Source organism: Salvelinus namaycush, chromosome 35, assembly GCF_016432855.1.
Source record: "Salvelinus namaycush isolate Seneca chromosome 35, SaNama_1.0, whole genome shotgun sequence".
Taxonomy (NCBI): domain Eukaryota; kingdom Metazoa; phylum Chordata; class Actinopteri; order Salmoniformes; family Salmonidae; genus Salvelinus; species Salvelinus namaycush.
This window is the reverse complement of record NC_052341.1, coordinates 7,088,880-7,112,207: the sequence shown is the minus strand read 5'-3', so window position 1 is coordinate 7,112,207 and position 23,328 is coordinate 7,088,880. Positions and strand designations below refer to the sequence as shown.

Sequence of the window (23,328 nt, the reverse complement as noted above, 5' to 3'; positions counted from 1 at the left end):
AGCACTGGAGTAGGAAGCCACAGCATTTTGATGGAGTCCCATCATATTTGTCCAGGAGGGACAAATTCCTGGATGGGCTGGGATACTGGCTCGCTAGGTTGACTGGTGGTAGATAATCCTTCGCCCGAGGGAGGTGATGCCCCTTGGGTAACGTTTAGACACTGCAAAACGTGGAGGACTTCTTCCATAGCCGTTCCCAGTTGAGCCAGCTGGTCGTGGTGTTAGCGAAGTCGGTTTCCCTGTTAGCGAAGTCGGTTTCCCTGTTAGCGAAGTCGGTTTCCCTGTTAGCGAAGTCGGTTTCCCTGTTAGCGAAGTCGGTTTCCCTGTTAGCGAAGTCGGTTTCCCTGTTAGCGAAGTCGGTTTCCCTGTTAGCGAAGTAGGTTTCCCTGTTCGCTGACCATCTGAAGGAAGCCTTGATCAACTGCTGCTTCCATAATATCGAGGTGTTCATCTGTAACATAGACGCTGGGAATCAGGAAGCAGGTGGAGAGTTTAATAGAATGTGAACAATACAAAAACAGGAGTGGTGTCGGAACATGGAAACAGAGTCAATAACGCCTGATGGGAAACAACAACAGAGGACTATATATATGGGGAGTAATCAGGAAGGTGGTAGAGTCCAGGTGTAACTGATGAGGCGCAGGTGTGCGTAATGATGGGCAGCCAGGGCCGGTAGTTAGTAAACCGACAACGTCCAACACCGGAGGGGAGGAGCAGACGTTTCTGCTTATCATTTCAGACATTTTAATTGGCTATTTGTTTGTCAATTGCTTCTCTTTTGTCATTATATGTTGCCCTAGAAGACTAAATAAACCATTACTCACCAGAATAAGGTCATCAATTACAGAATGAACGCTTCAATCTAGTTGACGTCGGTAAAGTTCTATCAGCTGTGAAAACGACCAAACATGTTTCTGATAAGATTATAGTTCGGCATTGGATGCATATTTGATGTAGTTGAAATACTATCAGCTTTTATGATTCTGATAAAGACAGCACTTGTACAGACGGTATTTAACTGCACATTCACATTCTCTCAAGATGCTGAAAGTAAGACATCATATTTCTCCACTCCTGTTCCCGAGTCAAAATGTACATTTGGGGTATAATTTACTGCAAGAAATACTTCATTCTGTAGGAGTTAATATTAAGACTATGTGAGAGGTTCTAGACCTACAGTCAGTGTCCTGATTTCAGTTTCCATGTAAACCATCTGAGCAGAAGGCAACAGTTCCCTTGATGTGCCATTGGCCTTTTTGAAGTCCCCTTATTGTGACTGACATTTGTATAGCGCCTCACCATCGTCACGACATGGGCACTGCTATCATCCTCTTTTAACACTTGACCAAATCTTTCCCAAACATTAGGCTACTGTTGCGGCCCTCCTCCTATAGCATTAGGCTACTGTTGCGGCCCTCCTCCTATAGCATTAGGCTACTGTTGCGGCCCTCCTCCTATAGCATTAGGCTACTGTTGCGGCCCTCCTCCTATAACATTAGGCTACTGTTGCGGCCCTCCTCCTATAACATTAGGCTACTGTTGCGGCCCTCCTCCTATAACATTAGGCTACTGTTTGCGGCCCTCCTCCTATAACATTAGGCTACTGTTTGCGGCCCTCCTCCTATAACATTAGGCTACTGTTTGCGGCCCTCCTCCTATAACATTAGGCTACTGTTTGCGGCCCTCCTCCTATAACATTAGGCTACTGTTTGCGGCCCTCCTCCTATAACATTAGGCTACTGTTTGCGGCCCTCCTCCTATAACATTAGGCTACTGTTTGCGGCCCTCCTCCTATAACATTAGGCTACTGTTTGCGGCCCTCCTCCTATAACATTAGGCTACTGTTTGCGGCCCTCCTCCTATAACATTAGGCTACTGTTTGCGGCCCTCCTCCTATAACATTAGGCTACTGTTTGCGGCCCTCCTCCTATAACATTAGGCTACTGTTTGCGGCCCTCCTCCTATAACATTAGGCTACTGTTTGCGGCCCTCCTCCTATAACATTAGGCTACTGTTTGCGGCCCTCCTCCTATAACATTAGGCTACTGTTTGCGGCCCTCCTCCTATAACATTAGGCTACTGTTTGCGGCCCTCCTCCTATAACATTAGGCTACTGTTTGCGGCCCTCCTCCTATAACATTAGGCTACTGTTTGCGGCCCTCCTCCTATAACATTAGGCTACTGTTTGCGGCCCTCCTCCTATAACATTAGGCTACTGTTTGCGGCCCTCCTCCTATAACATTAGGCTACTGTTTGCGGCCCTCCTCCTATAACATTAGGCTACTGTTTGCGGCCCTCCTCCTATAACATTAGGCTACTGTTTGCGGCCCTCCTCCTATAACATTAGGCTACTGTTTGCGGCCCTCCTCCTATAACATTAGGCTACTGTTTGCGGCCCTCCTCCTATAACATTAGGCTACTGTTTGCGGCCCTCCTCCTATAACATTAGGCTACTGTTTGCGGCCCTCCTCCTATAACATTAGGCTACTGTTTGCGGCCCTCCTCCTATAACATTAGGCTACTGTTTGCGGCCCTCCTCCTATAACATTAGGCTACTGTTTGCGGCCCTCCTCCTATAACATTAGGCTACTGTTTGCGGCCCTCCTCCTATAACATTAGGCTACTGTTTGCGGCCCTCCTCCTATAACATTAGGCTACTGTTTGCGGCCCTCCTCCTATAACATTAGGCTACTGTTTGCGGCCCTCCTCCTATAACATTAGGCTACTGTTTGCGGCCCTCCTCCTATAACATTAGGCTACTGTTTGCGGCCCTCCTCCTATAACATTAGGCTACTGTTTGCGGCCCTCCTCCTATAACATTAGGCTACTGTTTGCGGCCCTCCTCCTATAACATTAGGCTACTGTTTGCGGCCCTCCTCCTATAACATTAGGCTACTGTTTGCGGCCCTCCTCCTATAACATTAGGCTACTGTTTGCGGCCCTCCTCCTATAACATTAGGCTACTGTTTGCGGCCCTCCTCCTATAACATTAGGCTACTGTTTGCGGCCCTCCTCCTATAACATTAGGCTACTGTTTGCGGCCCTCCTCCTATAACATTAGGCTACTGTTTGCGGCCCTCCTCCTATAACATTAGGCTACTGTTGCGGCCCTCCTCCTATAACATTAGGCTACTGTTGCGGCCCTCCTCCTATAACATTAGGCTACTGTTGCGGCCCTCCTCCTATAACATTAGGCTACTGTTGCGGCCCTCCTCCTATAACATTAGGCTACTGTTGCGGCCCTCCTCCTATAACATTAGGCTACTGTTGCGGCCCTCCTCCTATAACATTAGGCTACTGTTGCGGCCCTCCTCCTATAACATTAGGCTACTGTTGCGGCCCTCCTCCTATAACATTAGGCTACTGTTGCGGCCCTCCTCCTATAACATTAGGCTACTGTTGCGGCCCTCCTCCTATAACATTAGGCTACTGTTGCGGCCCTCCTCCTATAACATTAGGCTACTGTTGCGGCCCTCCTCCTATAACATTAGGCTACTGTTGCGGCCCTCCTCCTATAACATTAGGCTACTGTTGCGGCCCTCCTCCTATAACATTAGGCTACTGTTGCGGCCCTCCTCCTATAACATTAGGCTACTGTTGCGGCCCTCCTCCTATAACATTAGGCTACTGTTGCGGCCCTCCTCCTATAACATTAGGCTACTGTTGCGGCCCTCCTCCTATAACATTAGGCTACTGTTGCGGCCCTCCTCCTATAACATTAGGCTACTGTTGCGGCCCTCCTCCTATAACATTAGGCTACTGTTGCGGCCCTCCTCCTATAACATTAGGCTACTGTTGCGGCCCTCCTCCTATAACATTAGGCTACTGTTGCGGCCCTCCTCCTATAACATTAGGCTACTGTTGCGGCCCTCCTCCTATAACATTAGGCTACTGTTGCGGCCCTCCTCCTATAACATTAGGCTACTGTTGCGGCCCTCCTCCTATAACATTAGGCTACTGTTGCGGCCCTCCTCCTATAACATTAGGCTACTGTTGCGGCCCTCCTCCTATAACATTAGGCTACTGTTGCGGCCCTCCTCCTATAACATTAGGCTACTGTTGCGGCCCTCCTCCTATAACATTAGGCTACTGTTGCGGCCCTCCTCCTATAACATTAGGCTACTGTTGCGGCCCTCCTCCTATAACATTAGGCTACTGTTGCGGCCCTCCTCCTATAACATTAGGCTACTGTTGCGGCCCTCCTCCTATAACATTAGGCTACTGTTGCGGCCCTCCTCCTATAACATTAGGCTACTGTTGCGGCCCTCCTCCTATAACATTAGGCTACTGTTGCGGCCCTCCTCCTATAACATTAGGCTACTGTTGCGGCCCTCCTCCTATAACATTAGGCTACTGTTGCGGCCCTCCTCCTATAACATTAGGCTACTGTTGCGGCCCTCCTCCTATAACATTAGGCTACTGTTGCGGCCCTCCTCCTATAACATTAGGCTACTGTTGCGGCCCTCCTCCTATAACATTAGGCTACTGTTGCGGCCCTCCTCCTATAACATTAGGCTACTGTTGCGGCCCTCCTCCTATAACATTAGGCTACTGTTGCGGCCCTCCTCCTATAACATTAGGCTACTGTTGCGGCCCTCCTCCTATAACATTAGGCTACTGTTGCGGCCCTCCTCCTATAACATTAGGCTACTGTTGCGGCCCTCCTCCTATAACATTAGGCTACTGTTGCGGCCCTCCTCCTATAACATTAGGCTACTGTTGCGGCCCTCCTCCTATAACATTAGGCTACTGTTGCGGCCCTCCTCCTATAACATTAGGCTACTGTTGCGGCCCTCCTCCTATAACATTAGGCTACTGTTGCGGCCCTCCTCCTATAACATTAGGCTACTGTTGCGGCCCTCCTCCTATAACATTAGGCTACTGTTGCGGCCCTCCTCCTATAACATTAGGCTACTGTTGCGGCCCTCCTCCTATAACATTAGGCTACTGTTGCGGCCCTCCTCCTATAACATTAGGCTACTGTTGTGGCCCTCCTCCTATAACATTAGGCTACTGTTGTGGCCCTCCTCCTATAACATTAGGCTACTGTTGTGGCCCTCCTCCTATAACATTAGGCTACTGTTGTGGCCCTCCTCCTATAACATTAGGCTACTGTTGTGGCCCTCCTCCTATAACATTAGGCTACTGTTGTGGCCCTCCTCCTATAACATTAGGCTACTGTTGTGGCCCTCCTCCTATAACATTAGGCTACTGTTGTGGCCCTCCTCCTATAACATTAGGCTACTGTTGTGGCCCTCCTCCTATAACATTAGGCTACTGTTGTGGCCCTCCTCCTATAACATTAGGCTACTGTTGTGGCCCTCCTCCTATAACATTAGGCTACTGTTGTGGCCCTCCTCCTATAACATTAGGCTACTGTTGTGGCCCTCCTCCTATAACATTAGGCTACTGTTGTGGCCCTCCTCCTATAACATTAGGCTACTGTTGTGGCCCTCCTCCTATAACATTAGGCTACTGTTGTGGCCCTCCTCCTATAACATTAGGCTACTGTTGTGGCCCTCCTCCTATAACATTAGGCTACTGTTGTGGCCCTCCTCCTATAACATTAGGCTACTGTTGTGGCCCTCCTCCTATAACATTAGGCTACTGTTGTGGCCCTCCTCCTATAACATTAGGCTACTGTTGTGGCCCTCCTCCTATAACATTAGGCTACTGTTGTGGCCCTCCTCCTATAACATTAGGCTACTGTTGTGGCCCTCCTCCTATAACATTAGGCTACTGTTGTGGCCCTCCTCCTATAACATTAGGCTACTGTTGTGGCCCTCCTCCTATAACATTAGGCTACTGTTGTGGCCCTCCTATAACATTAGGCTACTGTTGTGGCCCTCCTATAACATTAGGCTACTGTTGTGGCCCTCCTATAACATTAGGCTACTGTTGTGGCCCTCCTATAACATTAGGCTACTGTTGTGGCCCTCCTATAACATTAGGCTACTGTTGTGGCCCTCCTATAACATTAGGCTACTGTTGTGGCCCTCCTATAACATTAGGCTACTGTTGTGGCCCTCCTATAACATTAGGCTACTGTTGTGGCCCTCCTTCTATAACATTAGGCTACTGTTGTGGCCCTCCTTCTATAACATTAGGCTACTGTTGTGGCCCTCCTTCTATAACATTAGGCTACTGTTGTGGCCCTCCTTCTATAACATTAGGCTACTGTTGTGGCCCTCCTATAACATTAGACTACTGTTCTGGCCCTCCTATAACATTAGACTACTGTTGTGGCCCTCCTTCTATAACATTAGGCTACTGTTGTGGCCCTCCTATAACATTAGACTACTGTTCTGGCCCTCCTATAACATAACATCCTGGAGCTCAGTTCAGAAGGACAACTTTGTGTCTGGGTAGTTTAATACATCATCCACAGCATCATTATTAACTTGACCATGCTTAAATAGGTATTCAATATCGGATTTGTTATTGTACCCATCTACCAATCACTGCCTTTCTTTATGAGGCTTTCGCAAAGCTCCCTGGTCTTTGTAGTGGTATCTGTTCTTGAAATTCAATAGTTGACTGAGGGACCCTACAGATGTTGTGTGCATGGGGGACAGAGGAAGGAGTAGTCATTCAAAAATCATGTCAACTACTATTATTTCAAACAGAGTGAGTCCATGTAACTTATTATGTCATTTTGTTGAGCCAAATTTGACTTTTGAACTAATTTAGGAGTGTCTAAAGAAAGAGGGTGAATATTTATGCAACGACTATATTTTAGTTATTTAATTGTTATTCATTTGTAAAACCTTTTTTCACTTTGACATTAGAGTATTTTGTATAAATCCATTTGAATTCATAACGCAACAAAATGTGAAACATTTTCAACGGGTTGTAGACTTTCAACGGGATGTTGGCCCTGTATATTAAAGTACTCTTCATTTAACAAAATCTATATTTGTGCACAATTTCTATTTAAAATATATATATTTTTTAAACACTCTTTTCATTGAAACAACCCATCTATTGCTGTTGGCCAACAACCAACCAATCACTTGTCAGACCATCACCGATGATTATCTATGTTTAGCAACACTAATCACTTCTCAAATGTATAGTATATTTGTCTGTGAAATTCAGACAATTTATACATTCCACATAATTGGTCTTACAAAGACAGGATTTACGACACTGGTATTTTAAACCTGCATTTAAAATAATGAAATCTGGGAGGGTAGTGAGAGAGCAGAGCGAGAGCAATAACATGTTTCCAGATTGCATTCTCCAGTCCTGGATGCCAGAGCAGTGTTTGGGTTGGCACACGCACACACTTTGGCCTTAGGCCTAGACCTCTGACTATTAGATTTGAAATCCAGCTGTGTTTTTAATTCGATGAGAGAGTGCATCGTCACGCGCATATAAGACACTAAATTGTTGTTTCTTGATATGATTTAATATAATGACACTACAAACCATCTGGTACATAAAAATCTCATCCACCAGCCAGCTCTTTTTCTTCTGAGATTGAGCCTGGGGATGAGATTAGTTACACAACAGCCTACTATGGCGGGAGAAGATGTTTTATAGGGGAAAGAAATACAAATAAAGGATAATAACCTTCCACTGTTTAGATACTCATATTCTCCTTCCTTCTCACAAGCTGCAGCTTTGCAATCAGCTTATTGTGGTTATCCCTAGGGTTAGGCTTAGTGGTTATCCCTAGGGTTAGGCTTAGTGGTTATCCCTAGGGTTAGGCTGAGTGGTTATCCCTAGGGTTAGGCTTAGTGGTTATCCCCAGGGTTAGGCTTAGTGGTTATCCCCAGGGTTAGGCTTAGTGGTTATCCCCAGGGTTAGGCTTAGTGGTTATCCCTAGGGTTAGGCTTAGTGGTTATCCCTAGGGTTAGGCTTAGTGGTTATCCCTAGGGTTAGGCTTAGTGGTTATCCCTAGGGCTAGTGGTTATCCCTAGGGTTATGGTTATTGTTATCCCCAGGGTTAGGGTTATTGGTTATCCCTAGGGTTAGGGTTATCCCTAGGGATACGGTTATTGGTTATCCCTAGGGCTAGTGGTTATCCCTAGGGCTAGTGGTTATCCCTAGGGATAGGGTTATTGTGGTTATCCCTAGGGCTAGTGGTTAACCCTAGGGCTAGTGGTTATCCCTAGGGATAGGGTTATTGGTTATCCCTAGGGCTAGTGGTTAACCCTAGGGCTAGTGGTTAACCCTAGGGATAGGGTTATTGTGGTTATCCCTAGGGCTAGTGGTTAACCCTAGGGCTAGTGGTTATCCCTAGGGATAGGGTTATTGTGGTTATCCCTAGGGCTAGTGGTTAACCCTAGGGATAGTGGTTATCCCTAGAGCTAGTGGTTATCCCTAGGGATAGGGTTATTGTGGTTATCCCTAGGGATAGGGTTATTGTGGTTATCCCTAGGGATAGGGTTATTGTGGTTATCCCTAGGGATAGGGTTATTGTGGTTATCCCTAAGGATAGGGTTATTGTGGTTATCCCTAGGGATAGGGTTATTGTGGTTATCCCTAGGGCTAGTGGTTATCCCTAGAGCTAGTGGTTATCCCTAGGGATAGGGTTATTGTGGTTATCCCTAGGGATAGGGTTATTGTGGTTATCCCTAGGGTTAGGGTTATTGTGGTTAAAATCAAATCGGTCACATACACATGGTTAGCAGATGTTATTGCGGGTGTAGCGAAATGCTTGTGCCTCTAGTTCCGACAGTGCAGCAATATCGAACATGTAATCTAACAATTCCACAACTACCTAATACACACAAATCTAAGTAAAGGAATAAGAATATATAAATATATGGATGAGCAATGACCGAGCGGCATAGGCAAGATGCAATAGATGGTATAAAATACAGTATATACACATATGAGATGAGTAATGCAAGATATATAAACATGATTAAAGTGACTAGTGATCTATTTATTAAAGTGGCCAATGATTTCAAGTCTGTATGTAGGCAGCAGCCTCTCTGTGTTAGTGATGGCTGTTTAAAGTCTGATGGCCTTGTGACCCTAGGGATAACTACAATAACCCTATCCCGCACGTCCAGCATCACTACTCTGGACGGTTCTGACTTAGAATATGTGGACAACTACAAATACCTAGGTGTCTGGCGAGACTGTAAACTCTCCTTCCAGACTCACATTAAGCATCTCCAATCCAAAATTAAATCTTGAATCGGCTTCCTATTTCGCAACAAAGCATCCTTCACTCATGCTGCCAAACATACCCTCGTAAAACTGACCATCCTACCGATCCTCGACTTTGGCGATGTCATTTACAAAATAGCCTCCAACACTCTACTCAACAAATTGGATGCAGTCTATCACAGTGCCATCCATTTTGTCACCAAAGCCCCATATATCACCCACCACTGCAACCTGTATGCTCTCGTTTGCTGGCCCTCGCTTCATACTCGTCGCCAAACACACTGGCTCCAGGTCATCTACAAGTCTCTGCTAGGTAAAGCCCCGCCTTATCTCAGCTCACTAGTCACCATAGCAGCACCCACTCATAGCACGCGCTCCAGGAGGTATATCTCACTTGTCTCCCCCAAAGCCAATTCCTCTTTTGGCCGCCTTCCCTTCCAGTTCTCTGCTGCCAATGACTGGAACGAACTGCAAAAATCACTGAAGCTGGAGACTTATATCTCCCTCACTAGCTTTACGTACCATCTGTCAGAGCAGCTCACAGATCACTGCACCTGTACATAGCCCATCTGTAAATAGCCCATCCAACTACCTCATCCCCATACTGTATTTATTTATTTATCTTGCTCCTTTGCACCCCAGTATCTCTACTTGCACATTCATATTCAGCACATCTACCATTCCAGTGTTTAACTGGTATATTGTAATTACTTCGCCACCATGGCCTATTTATTGCCTTACCCAACCTCATTTGCACTCACTGTATATAGACTTTTTCTACTGTATTATTGACTGTATTGACTGCATGTTTGTTCCATGTGTAACTCTGTGTTGTTGTATGTCGAACTGCTTTGCTTTATCTTGCCAGGTCGCAGTTGTAAATGAGAACTTGTTCTCAACTTGCCTACCTGGTTAAATAAAGGTGAAATCATTTAAAAAAAATAAATAAAGATTGAAAAATAGCTTCTGTCTCTTGTTCCCAGCTTTTATGCACCTGTACTGAGCTCGCCTTCTGGATGCTAGCAGGATGAACAGGCAGTGGCTCGAGTGGTTGTTGTCCTTGATGATCTTTTTGGCCTTCCTGTGACATGGGTCTCCCGAGTGGTGCATCGGTCTAAGGCACTGCATCTCAGTGCTTGAGGCGTCATTACAGACACCCTGGTTCAAATCCTGGCTGTATCACAACCGACTGTGATTGGGAGTCCCATAGGGCGGCGCACAATTGGCCCAGCGTCGTTCAGGTTTGGCCGGTGTAGGCCGTCATTGTAAATAGGAATTTGTTCTTAACCGACTTGCCTAGCTAAATAAAAATTGGGTGCTGTAGGTGTCCTGGAGGGAAAGTAGTTTCCCCCCGGTGATGCCTTGTGTAGACCGCACCACCCTCTGGAGAGACGTGCGGTTGTGGGTGGTGCAATTGCTGTACCATGCGGTGATACAGCCCGACAAACTTAAAACTTTCCACATTCGCCACTGCTGTCCCGTCGATGTGGTTCGGGGGGTGCTCCCTCTGCTGTTTCCTGAAGTCCACGATCATCTCCTTTGTTGACATTGAGTGAGGTTGTTTTCCTGACACCACACTCCGAGAGCCCTCACCTCCTCCCTGTAGGCTCGTCGTTGTTGGTAATCAGGCCTACTACTGTTGGGTCGTCTGCTAACTTGGGTTATCCCTAGGGTTAGGTTTATAGTGGTTATCCCTAGGGTTAGGGTTATGGTGGTTATCCCTAGGGTTAGGTTTATAGTGGTTATCCCTAGGGTTAGGGTTATGGTGGTTATCCCTAGGGTTAGGGTTATAGTGGTTATCCCTAGGGTTAGGTTTATAGTGGTTATCCCTAGGGTTAGGTTTATAGTGGTTATCCCTAGGGTTAGGTTTATTGTGGTTATCCATAGGGTTAGGTTTATTGTGGTTATCCCTAGGGTTACTCTACCTGCAGTGTATCCCTAGGCTTACTCCACATCCATGCCAAGTTCCCAATTTTCACAACTGGCTAATTCTGCACACTAACTGCTAGCTAACTCTGTGCTAATGTGTTAACTACGTTATAATTTACCAATGTTCCACCATGCCTTACTAGTTCTTTGCTAATGCTACACTAGCCGCGCTAGCATTTTACCACTGTTTCCCCAATGTCACGCTAGCCAGCTGTGATTAGCATGTAGCCATAGGGAGGAGGGTAGAGAGCATTTCTAACACCCCCTCTGTTAAAGCATGAAATAATCTCATCCTCTTAGACAAACTAAATTTCCAGATTAATAATTCAATATTGACTCGACTAAAAGCGAAACCCTCTAAAAATAAAAGCACTGCTCTCAGCGTAGCGGTCAGGAGTAGAGTGGAGAGGCGGGATGGCAGAGGACACACGATGGGGACCACAGAGTGTGTGTCCTTCCCTCATCCCTATTGACAAATCTGGCTACAATCCCCCTTACTGTAATCAGACATGCATGTTTCTTATTGAGCCTCTATACAGAACTCATCTCTGCCTTTACGCTTCTCCTTATAACAAGGTCTGCCTCTCTTTGACCTCCTTCAGGACAATACTCTATTCTTCTCCTAATCTGATCAACATGATACAGTCAGAGTACTGTTTGGTACACAGCCCCCCGTCTTATCAAATAGATGATAAGACGAGGGGCTGTGTACCAAATGGCCCTCCATCCCCTACATACAGCCGCATGGGGACGTGGTCAAAAGTAGTGCACTATATAGGAAATAGGATTCCAGTTGGGACAGGAGGCCATAGAGTCACATTTAACATTTCAATATCCCTGACGTGGAAATGGGATGAGTTTAGCAGGGTAACGTGTGTGTGTGTGTGTGTGTGTACAGTGACTTCACTCACCAGAGCTGCAGTTTGACTCTTCTTCCATCTAGGAGTATCGTAGTCGTCTTGTAGTCGATTCCTGCCAACAACATAAAATGATGTTAATACCATCTCTCTTAGTCTACTCTGAATGTATCTAGGCCTTGTACAGTATGTCTGAACTGTCATGATCATTCTACATGAGAGGGAGAGAGAGAGGACAGGCTGTGGAAACTGAGCTGCACTTCCTAACCTCCTGCCAAATGTATGACCATATTAGAGACACATTTTTACCTCATTACACAGACCCACAAAGAATTTTAAAACAAACCCAATTTTGATAAACTTCCATATCTACTGGGTGAAATACCAGTGTGCCATCACAGCAGCAAGATGCGTGACCTGTTGCCACAAGAAAAGGGCAACCCCATTGAAGAAGAAACACCATTGTAAATACAACCCATATGTGTTTATTTATTTTCCCTTTTGTACTATAACTATTTGCTCATAATATGACATTTGAAATGTCTTTATTCTTTAGGAACTTTTGTGAGTGTAATGTTTACTGTTCATTTGTATTGTTTATTTCACTTTTGTTTATTATCTACTTCACTTGCTTTGGCAATGTGTAATATGTTTCCCATACCAATATACCAATAAAGCCCCTTGATTTTAATTGAGAGACAGACAGACACAGACAGACAGACAGACAGACAGACAGACAGACAGAGACAGACACAGAGAGAGACAGAGAGACAGACACAGAGAGAGACAGAGAGAGAGAGAGACAGAGAGAGAGAGAGAGCGAGACAGACAGAGAGAGAGAGAGCGAGACAGAGAGAGAGAGAGAGAGACAGACCGAGCGAGAGAGACAGAGAGCGAGAGACAGAGAGACACAGAGCGAGAGAGAGCGAGAGAGAGCACCTAGATCTTCTGCACAGATTCTGTCAGACCTGGGCCCTGACAGTAAATCTCAGTAAGACCAAAATAATGGTGTTCCAAAAAAGGTCCAGTCACCAGGACCACAAATTCCATCTAGACACCGTTGCCCTAGAGCACACAAAAAACTATACATACCTCGGCCTAAACATCAGCACCACAGGTAACTTCCACAAAGCTGTGAACGATCTGAGAGACAAGGCAAGAAGGGCCTTCTATGCCATCAAAAGGAACATAAATTTCAACATACCAATTAGGATCTGGCTAAAAATACTTGAATCAGTCATAGAGCCCATTGCCCTTTATGGTTGTGAGGTCTGGGGTCCGCTCACCAACCAAGATTTCACAAAATGGGACAAACACCAAATTGAGACTCTGCATGCAGAATTCTGCAAAAATATCCTCCGTGTACAACGTAGAACACCAAATAATGCATGCAGAGCAGAATTAGGCCGATACCCACTAATTATCAAAATCCAGAAAAGAGCCGTTAAATTCTACAACCACCTAAAAGGAAGCGATTCCCAAACTTTCCATAACAAAGCCATCACCTACAGAGAGATGAACCTGGAGAAGAGTCCCCTAAGCAAGCTGGTCCTAGGGCTCTGTTCACAAACACAAACACACCCCACAGAGCCCCAGGACAACAGCACAATTAGACCCAACCAAATCATGAGAAAACAAAAAGATAATTACTTGACACATTGGAAAGAATTAACAAAAAAACAGAGCAAACTAGAATGCTATTTGGCCCTAAACAGAGAGTACACAGTGGCAGAATACCTGACCACTGTGACTGACCCAAACTTAAGGAAAGCTTTGACTATGTACAGACTCAGTGAGCATAGGCTTGCTATTGAGAAAGGCCGCCGTAGGCAGACATGGCTCTCAAGAGAAGACAGGCTATGTGCACACTGCCCACAAAATGAGGTGGAAACTGAGCTGCACTTCCTAACCTCCTGCCCAATGTATGACCATATTAGAGAGACATATTTCCCTCAGATTACACAGATCCACAAAGAATTTGAAAACAAATCCAATTTTGATAAACTCCCATATCTACTGGGAGAAATTCCACAGTGTGCCATCACAGCAGCAAGATTTGTGACCTGTTGCCACAAGAAAAGGGCAACCAGTGAAGAACAAACACCATTGTAAATACAACCCATATTTATGCTTATTTATTTTAACTTGTGTGCTTTAACCATTTGTACATTGTTACAACACTGTATATATATAATATAACATTTGTAATGTCTTTATTGTTTTGAAACTTCTGTATGTGTAATGTTTACTGTTAATTTGTATTGTTTATTTCACTTTTGTATAATATCTACCTCACTTGCTTTGGCAATGTTAACACATGTTTCCCATGCCAATAAAGCCCCTTGAATTGAATTGAATTGAGAGAGAGAGAGAGAGAGAGAGAGAGAGAGAGAGAGAGAGAGAGACATAGACGCAGAGAGAGAGAGAGAGAGAGAGACAGACGCAGAGAGAGAGAGAGAGAGAGACAGACGCAGAGAGAGAGACAGAGACGCAGAAAGAGAGAGAGAGAGAGAGAGAGACGCAGAGAGAGAGAGAGAGAGAGAGACAGAGACGCAGAGAGAGAGAGAGAGACAGAGACGCAGAGAGAGAGAGAGAGAGACAGAGACGCAGAGAGAGAGAGACGCAGAGAGAGAGAGAGACGCAGAGAGAGAGAGAGAGAGAGAGACGCAGAGAGAGAGAGAGAGAGAGAGAGAGAGAGAGAGAGAGAGAGAGAGAGAGAGAGAGAGACGCAGAGAGAGAGAGAGAGAGAGAGAGAGACAGAGACGCAGAGAGAGAGAGAGAGAGAGAGAGAGAGAGAGAGACAGAGACGCAGAGAGAGAGAGAGACAGAGACGCAGAGAGAGAGAGAGAGAGACGCAGAGAGAGAGAGAGAGAGAGAGACGCAGAGAGAGAGAGAGAGAGAGAGAGAGAGACAGAGACGCAGAGAGAGAGAGAGAGAGAGAGAGAGAGAGAGAGAGAGAGAGAGAGAGAGAGAGACAGACGCAGAGAGAGAGAGAGACAGACAGACAGACGAATAAGAGGATACTAATGGGGCTCTGTATGTTTCAGGAGGAATCAGGAGGTAACATGTGGAAGAAGAACTCTCCATCTGTCATCCAGCAGGGAGCAGATTAAACTTTAACACTGAGTGAGTGAACATGTCTACATCCCCTATGGGCCCTGGTCCAAAGTAGTGCACTATAACGGGGAATAGGGTGGTGAGGGAGGTGGGCAGACGTGTGAAGCAACGCTGATGAACGCATGCACAGATTAAACGCACACACACACACGCACACACACACACACACGCACGCACACACACACACACACAGGTCACTCAGATGACTCCTAAACAGAGTCTAGAGTGTTAGACATTCCAAAGTGACACTGGGATAGAAATCTGATCCTGTTGAAAATCCCCCGACATTAGAAGGGCCCCCCGACTCCTAAGGCAGTGACGGCTGCTTCCATACCTGGCCCTAGAGACCTCATCAGACACAGCTCTTATCCTTGCATCACAAATCACTCACGCCACCTCACTCACGCCATCACACTCACGCCCTCCATCCGTCACACTGGACCTTTTCAAGTGCTGATTCCATAATCTGGAACATTTAGCTAAGTACTTGAAATCTTCTTACGTTGTTGATTACGATGGCATAATGTCAAATACTGGTGTGCACATACAGACACACAGACACACACTAATGTGCTTAGTGGCAGAGATGTAATGAGACTTTACATGACCCAGCTGTGCTCTCATCAGACACGTAGGTGGGGTCAAAGGGCAGGATTCCTAGGCTGTGTGTGTGTGTCTCTCAAAGGCCAGGATTCCGTAGACCAGATCCAATGTTAACCCATCACCCCACAGACATTACGCTACCACCACTCCGTAGACCAGATCCAATGTTAACCCATCACCCCACAGACATTACGCTACCACCACAGAATGACACGTACGTGTGTGTGTGTGTGTGTGTGTGTGTGTGTGTGTGTGTGTGTGAAGATGACAACAATGTGTTTGCATAGAAATCAAACTAAATCCATGACCATCTAAGGGTTAAGTTACAGTAGTGATGATGAAATCCCCACTGGATCTCACCCAGTGAGAATGACTCATACTGCACAGCACAGACAGCTACATAGTGACAGCAGCAGCACACACACACACACACGGACGCAAGTCTGCAAGCACGCACGGATACATGCAAACAAAGACACACACAAGCACACTAAACCTGTGAGTATTATGATGAAGCTTCAGTAGGTATTCAGAGCCTTACCATGTCTGGAAGCAGCAGTGTACTGTGTGTCTGCTCAATAAGAGGTCCTGATAATTACAGTAATAAACGGCAGAAAAGCCACGCTTTACTGTTGGCCAATGAGAGCAGCACAAATGTAACATTTGCATTATTCATTCCTTTACACTTGTGTGTATATGAGGTAGTTGTTGTGAAATGGTTAGGTTACTTGTTAGATATTACTGCACGGTCGGAACTAGAAGCACAAGCATTTCGCTACACTCGCATTAACATCTGCTAACCATGTGTATGTGACCAATAAAATGTGTTTTGCATCGTAATAATGGACTGTATTGCATCGTAATAATGGACTGTATTGCATCGTAATAATGGACTGTATTGCATCGTAATAATGGACTGTATTGCATCGTAATAATGGACTGTATTGCACTGTATTTACTAATATAAAGTGTGTGTGTGTGTGTGTCTCCACGCGTGCGCTCACAGATACCAATGGCAGCTGACAGGTGGCATTTAATGCTTTTCCTCCACATCAAGAGTCAGTTCACCAGTCAAACTGTCACCCCTGGCAACCGCCCTGCTCACGACCTGTACCCATAACGCATCCCTCTAGGTGTCGTTCCGGCCTCTCTGTGCTGCCTCAACTGTCTGGTTGGGTTTGGATCGGTCCGTCTCTGACTTGACATTGTGTAATTGGATTGGACATACTGTAGTTTGTGTTGACACCCTGAGGAAGAGTCACACAAAAGCATGGCTACAGTATGTGTCCATAAACTCACGCCCTCACACACATGCACGTGTGCTCACACGCAAACACATACAACAGCTCAGCTACAGACTCCTCTAATTAACAAACACATCTACACATACGTTGACTCACTCAATAGTCAGGCACACTGTCCTGTTAGCTAATAGTCATCTTTTCCAATTCATCTACTTATGTAAAAACATCAATAACTCTAATCACAAAAGCTCTATTGAAGCCACCTCGCAGCCATCTTGGCACTCCTCCACCTCCATCTTGGCACTCCTCCACCTCCATCTCCTCCAATCCCCACATTCTCAAAAATAGAAATATTGTTTCATTCTCCAATTTTGGGGATTGGGAGTTTTGGGCAAGAAGAATGTCTTTGTTCTCCATACGCTCTGTCCCTCAATACCCCATGGCAGGGAAGATAGTTTCTACCCGGAATTTATGACCGTTGTAAAACCTGTGGTGGGAGAGAGTGAGAGATGGTCCACGTCGTGACAACTCCAATGAAGTTGGAGAAACATCTCAAGGATGATCAATGGAAACAGGATGTACCTGAGCTCAATTTCGAGTCTCATAGCAAAGGGTCTGAAACCTTATTTACATAAGTTATCTTTTCTATTTTTAATACAGTTCGTACAATTTCTAAAAACCTGTTTTCGCCTTGTCATGGGGTATTGTGTGTAGATTGCTGAAAAAACCCCACATTTAATACATTTTAGAATAAGGCTGTAACGTAACAAAGTGTGGAAAAACAAGGGGTCTGAATACGAATGCACTGTATATCCTTGTTTGTGTCTATCAACTATCATTCAATATGGGATGTGATTCTGACTCTGTTATGAAACTTTGTGTGAGGTGCCAGCTCCAGTTAAAACTGGCAGAGACAGTTTTCATATGAGGGCCCCTCAGGAGTCTGAAGGGTTATTTTGAGAAAAACCCAAAGCCTAGCACATACGGCCTTACACACAAAACACTGTGGAGAGGCGACGTTATGTAAGGGGTTATGATAATCATTATTATGTCTGTTGACATGCATCAGAGGTCAAATAGGGGGTGCTTATATTTGTACAAGTGCACTCCCTGAGAGAGTGGGGTCACGGCCAGTGATCAGATATTATTGACAGCGATCCTGGTGCCTTGCTCAAGCTCAGATCTGCACATTTTTCAGCTAGTCAGCTCGGGGATTCGAACTAGAAAGCTTTCGGTTAGTGGCCCAACGCTCTCTGGGTGACCTGCTGCCCTAGCGCCCTGTGTTGGCTGGCAGACCTGGTCACTCACACACACACACCACACACACACACACACACACACACCACACAGTATACTTTCCGTGTAAAAAGAAGTGCTCTCTCTAGGTTTGGATATGTCAGAGTAATTGTATCATTAGTGTGGCTCTACGTATCCAGACAATAAGAAAACAGCTGCATTAGGTTGGTTGATTCCCAATGGACTCTGGTCAACAGAAGTGCACTATAGAGGAAACAGGGTGCCATTTGGCACACATCCAGTCAGTCACCTACTACATTACTACCAGCCTAATACAGTAAGGCTGAATCCTGCAGGTCACTCCCCCCTTTCCCCCCTTTCCATCTGTCAACCTTCATCCCTCCATCTCACCTCTCTGCCATCTGTTACTGATTGCATGCATTTTCTCTCAGTATGATTACTGTAGGGCTCAATAGCTCTCCTCCTTCCCCCTCTCTTCTCCTCTCCTCCCTATCCTTCTGTTAAAGGCCCAGTGCAGTCAAAAATGTGATTTGTCTCACAATGAGGTTGGAATAACACTGTGAAATTGTGAAAATGCCCTTTTAGTGTAAGAGCTGTTTGAAAAGTCGCCTGAAATTTCAGCCTGTTTTGGTGGTATGGAGTTTTGGCCCTCCATGCAGATATCACCACGCGGTAATTTAGTATTTCTGTCTTTGTACATGCGTGACTCTTTCCCTGTATGTGTGTGTTCTGAACTATAATCAAGTGATCTAATTTGGTTTGGAACTGTTCTGTGGCCTGCGACCTCAACAACAGTTTATGGAAGGATTCTGTTGGAGCAGAGGGATTCTAGAATCTCTGTGGTCACTCCACTGTCTGTGTTCCAACTGTTCCACTGCTTCTGGAGTCTGTGGTCACTCCACTGTCTGTGTTCCAACTGTTCCACTGCTTCTGGAGTCTGTGGTCACTCCACTGTCTGTGTTCCAACTGTTCCACTGCTTCTGGAGTCTGTGGTCATTCCACTGTCTGTGTTCCAACTGTTCCACTGCTTCTGGAGTCTGTGGTCACTCCACTGTCTGTGTTCCAACTGTTCCACTGCTTCTGGAGTCTGTGGTCACTCCACTGTCTGTGTTCCAACTGTTCCACTGCTTCTGGAGTCTGTGGTCACTCCACTGTCTGTGTTCCAACTGTTCCACTGCTTCTGGAGTCTGTGGTCACTCCACTGTCTGTGTTCCAACTGTTCCACTGCTTCTGGAGTCTGTGGTCATTCCACTGTCTGTGTTCCAACTGTTCCACTGCTTCTGGAGTCTGTGGTCACTCCACTGTCTGTGTTCCAACTGTTCCACTGCTTCTGGAGTCTGTGGTCACTCCACTGTCTGTGTTCCAACTGTTCCACTGCTTCTGGAGTCTGTGGTCACTCCACTGTCTGTGTTCCAACTGTTCCACTGCTTCTGGAGTCTGTGGTCACTCCACTGTCTGTGTTCCAACTGTTCCACTGCTTCTGGAGTCTGTGGTCACTCCACTGTCTGTGTTCCAACTGTTCCACTGCTTCTGGAGTCTGTGGTCATTCCACTGTCTGTGTTCCAACTGTTCCACTGCTTCTGGAGTCTGTGGTCACTCCACTGTCTGTGTTCCAACTGTTCCACTGCTTCTGGAGTCTGTGGTCATTCCCCTGTGAGCGCTCCAACTCAGCCATCATCTCATCCAGACCGCCCAGCTCACTCTCTGTGCACATCCCAAATGGTACCCTGTTCCCTACATAGTACACTATTTTTTGACGAGAGCCCTATGGGCCCTTGATAAAAGTAGTGCACTATATAGGGAATAGGGTATGATTTGGGACTGAAACATCTTTCTCTGGCCATGGAGACTGGCTGACCACAGAAATGCTTCCACTCTCCCTTTATTCCATCCTATTAGTAGAACTGACCCAAAACTGAGATCAACGTTGGATCCTGTTGATTCCACATTTAGTAGCCTTACGGCAACAGAAATTATTGGCCAGAGCGCTGAAGGGGAAACACTGACTGCATCCTAAATGGCGCCCTATTCCCTATACAGTGCACTACGTTTGACCAGGGCCCATAGTGCTCCGGTAGAAAGTAGTGCACTATATAGGGAATAGGGTGCCATGTGGGACACAGCCTCTGTTCCATGGTGTTTAAAACAAGCCAAACCAGCCGGGAGGTGGAGGAAACTGTGGCTCCTATATAAAACACACATCAGATTCATCATATCCTGTGATACTAGCAAAAACCGAGCAGGGCCACAGACAACAAACCATGTCAATACAACCAGGAGAAATTGTAGTGTACAAAAACATACAAAAGATTTCACTGGTCGTGCAAGAGAACACCAAGAGAATACCCACACATTCTTCAGTGTGTGGATTTTGTCCATGTTTTCAATGTAGAAACCAACACATCATTCAAGCAGCAAAAGTCAGACAGAACTGCATCTTAAAGTAGCAATGTTGAGACAAACCTCAAAATAAGTTTGGAAAATATTTGTCTCTTAATTGGTATACCAAAATGTAATTTAAATTCTTCCGAGGGAGCTTGCCATGTGTCCCTTATTGGATTCTCCAGAAGATTAAGTTGATAACTGCCCCTCTATAGTATAAATCAGGAAAACCTGTAAAATATTTCTGTTTTCACAAGCACAACACAATTTCGCAGTGATTTTATAAAGTGTTTTTAATAAAGGAGTGCAATAACAAATCGGAGTATGAACACACACACACGTGCGGAGACACACATACACTTCCCACGGGAATAAAGGAATGACTTCACACCGGCTCTAGATGACCACGGTTGGTGTTGCTGTAATGAGAACATTAAGAAAGAAACACTAAGAGAGAAAATTAGGTAATTAGCAGCTAACTAAGGTCCTCTGAGGAAAACCCTGTTTGCGTCCCAAATAGATCCCTATCCACTATATGGGGCACTACTTTTGAACAGGGCTCATAGGAAATAGGGTCCCATTTGGGACTCAACCTAACTGCCTTTTATACAGCTCCCTGTAGGAATCAGTCAAACAAACATCAGTTAAAGAGAATGAAAACAAACACTGTTGATGATGATGTTTTACATTTATACCCCATAACACTTTCCCTGAATCTCCAAAGTGCTTCATATTGCATGTTGGGAAGTCTCCCTCAGGAGGTGTGTTAATAGAGAGTGACACATTCTGAATGTCGCAGAGCAGAAAAAACACAATATTGAAGAAGAACACAGTGCACTACTTTTGGCCAGAGCCCTGCCATTTGGAACACAATCACTGTAAAACACTTTCTCCATCTACCAGGTTGCTGTCCTTACATAATGGACAGTTTCCTGATCCACTGTGTGCTGGTAGCCTGTCTGCCTCACCGCTCACAGAATGGAATTCGTAACGCAATGATCGCAACAAGCTCCTGGGTTTGTAAAAAAAATATGAACATTATCTTTCTTTAAGACTTTCTGACCCCCTGTAAAGTCCTCAGTTAGGATGTATACCCTCTCTGTTTAGGGCAGGCTATGACAGACTCATTTCACCCTGGAAAAGCTCCCCGACCAGGGGAATGGGGAAGGCCTGTCTGGAAATCAAATTCTATTGGTCACATACACATATTTAGCAGATGTTATTGCGGTTGTAGCGAAATGCTTGTGTTCCTACTGTAGCGCCAACAGTACAGTAATATCTAAGAATTCAAACGAATCTAAAAGAATGGAATTAAGAAATATATAAATATTAGACTGAGCAATGTCGGAGTGGCATTGACTTAAATACAGTAGAATAGAAAACAGTATATACATATGAGATGAGTAAAGCAGTATATAAACATTATTAAAGTGACTAGTGTTCCATTATTAAAGTGGCCAGTGATTCCAAGTCTATTTATATAGGGCAGCAGCCTCTAAGGTGCAGGGTTGCATAACCGGGTGGAAGCTGGGTAGTGATGGCTATTTAACTGTCTGATGGCCTTGAGATTGAAAAACAGCTTCTGTCTCGGTCCCAGCTTTGATGCACCTGTACTGACCTCGCTCAGGTGGTTGATGGCCTTGATGATCTTTTTGGCCTTCCTGCGACATCGGGTGCTGTAGGTGTCCTGGAGGGCAGGTAGTTTGCCCCCGGTGATACATTGGGCAGACACCACCACCCACTGGAGAGCCCTGCGGTTACTGGCGGTACAGTTGCCGTACCAGGTACCCGACAGCATGCTCTCAATTGTGCATCTGTAAAAGTTTGTGAGGGTTTTAGGGGCCAAGCCAAATTTATTCAGCCTCCTGTTGCGCCTTCTTCACCACACTGTCTGTGTGGGTGGATCATTTCAGTGTACGGCGAGGAACTTGAAGCTTTCCACCTTCTCCACTGCGGTCCCATCAATGTGGATAGGGGCTGTTTCCTGAAGTACACAATCAGCTCCTTGGTTTTGTTGACGTTGAGTAAGAGGTTATTTTCCTGGCACCACTCTCCCAGGGCCCTCACCTCCTCCCTGTAGGCTGTCTCGTCATTGTTGGTGATCAAGCCTACTACTGTTGTGTTGTCTGCAGACTTAATGATTGAGTTGGAGGTGTGCGTTGGAGGTGTGCGTGGTAACCATGCAGTCATGGGTGAACAGGGAGTACAGGAGGGGGCTGAGCACACACCCTTGTGGGGCCCCTGTGTTGAGGATCAGTGAAGTGGAGGTGTTGTTTCCTACCTTCATCACCTGGGGTTGGCCCGTCAGGAAGTCCAGGACCCAGTTGCACAGGGCGGGGTCAGACCCAGGGCCCCAAGCTTAATGATGAGCTTGGAGGGTACTATGGTATTGAATGGTGAGCTATAGTCAATTAACAGCATTCTTACATAGGTATTCCTCTTGTCCAGATTGGATAGAGCAGTGTGCAGTTTGCAGTGCGATGGCATCGTCTATGGATCTATTGGGGCGGTAAGCAAATTGAAGTGGGTCTAGGGTGTCAGGTAAGGTAGAGGTGATATGATCCTTGACTAGTCTCTCAAAGCATTTCATGATGACAGAAGTGAGTGCTACGGGGCGATAGTCATTTAGTTCAGTTACCTTCGCTTTCTTGGGTACAGGAACAATAGTTGACATATTGATGCAAGTGGGGACAGCAGACTGGGATGAGGAGAGATTGAATATGTCCATAAACACTCCAGCCAGCTGGTCTGCGCATGCTCTGAGGACGCGGCTAGGGATGCCGTCTGGGCTGGCAGCCTTGCGAGGGTTAACA

General features: G+C 45.7%; 1 protein-coding gene across 2 annotated transcripts in view; it reads right to left on the bottom strand.

Annotated features, from left to right (window-relative positions):
* Window positions 1–23,328, bottom strand: part of LOC120029748 (ras-related protein Rab-40B-like) — a 40,316-nt gene that overhangs the window by 9,637 nt on the left and 7,351 nt on the right. For both annotated transcript variants that reach the window (XM_038975017.1, XM_038975018.1), the window contains exon 3: window positions 11,967–12,027. In XM_038975017.1, coding sequence (XP_038830945.1) covers window positions 11,967–12,027 — 61 coding nt within the window. The remainder of the gene's footprint in view (window positions 1–11,966; window positions 12,028–23,328) is intronic.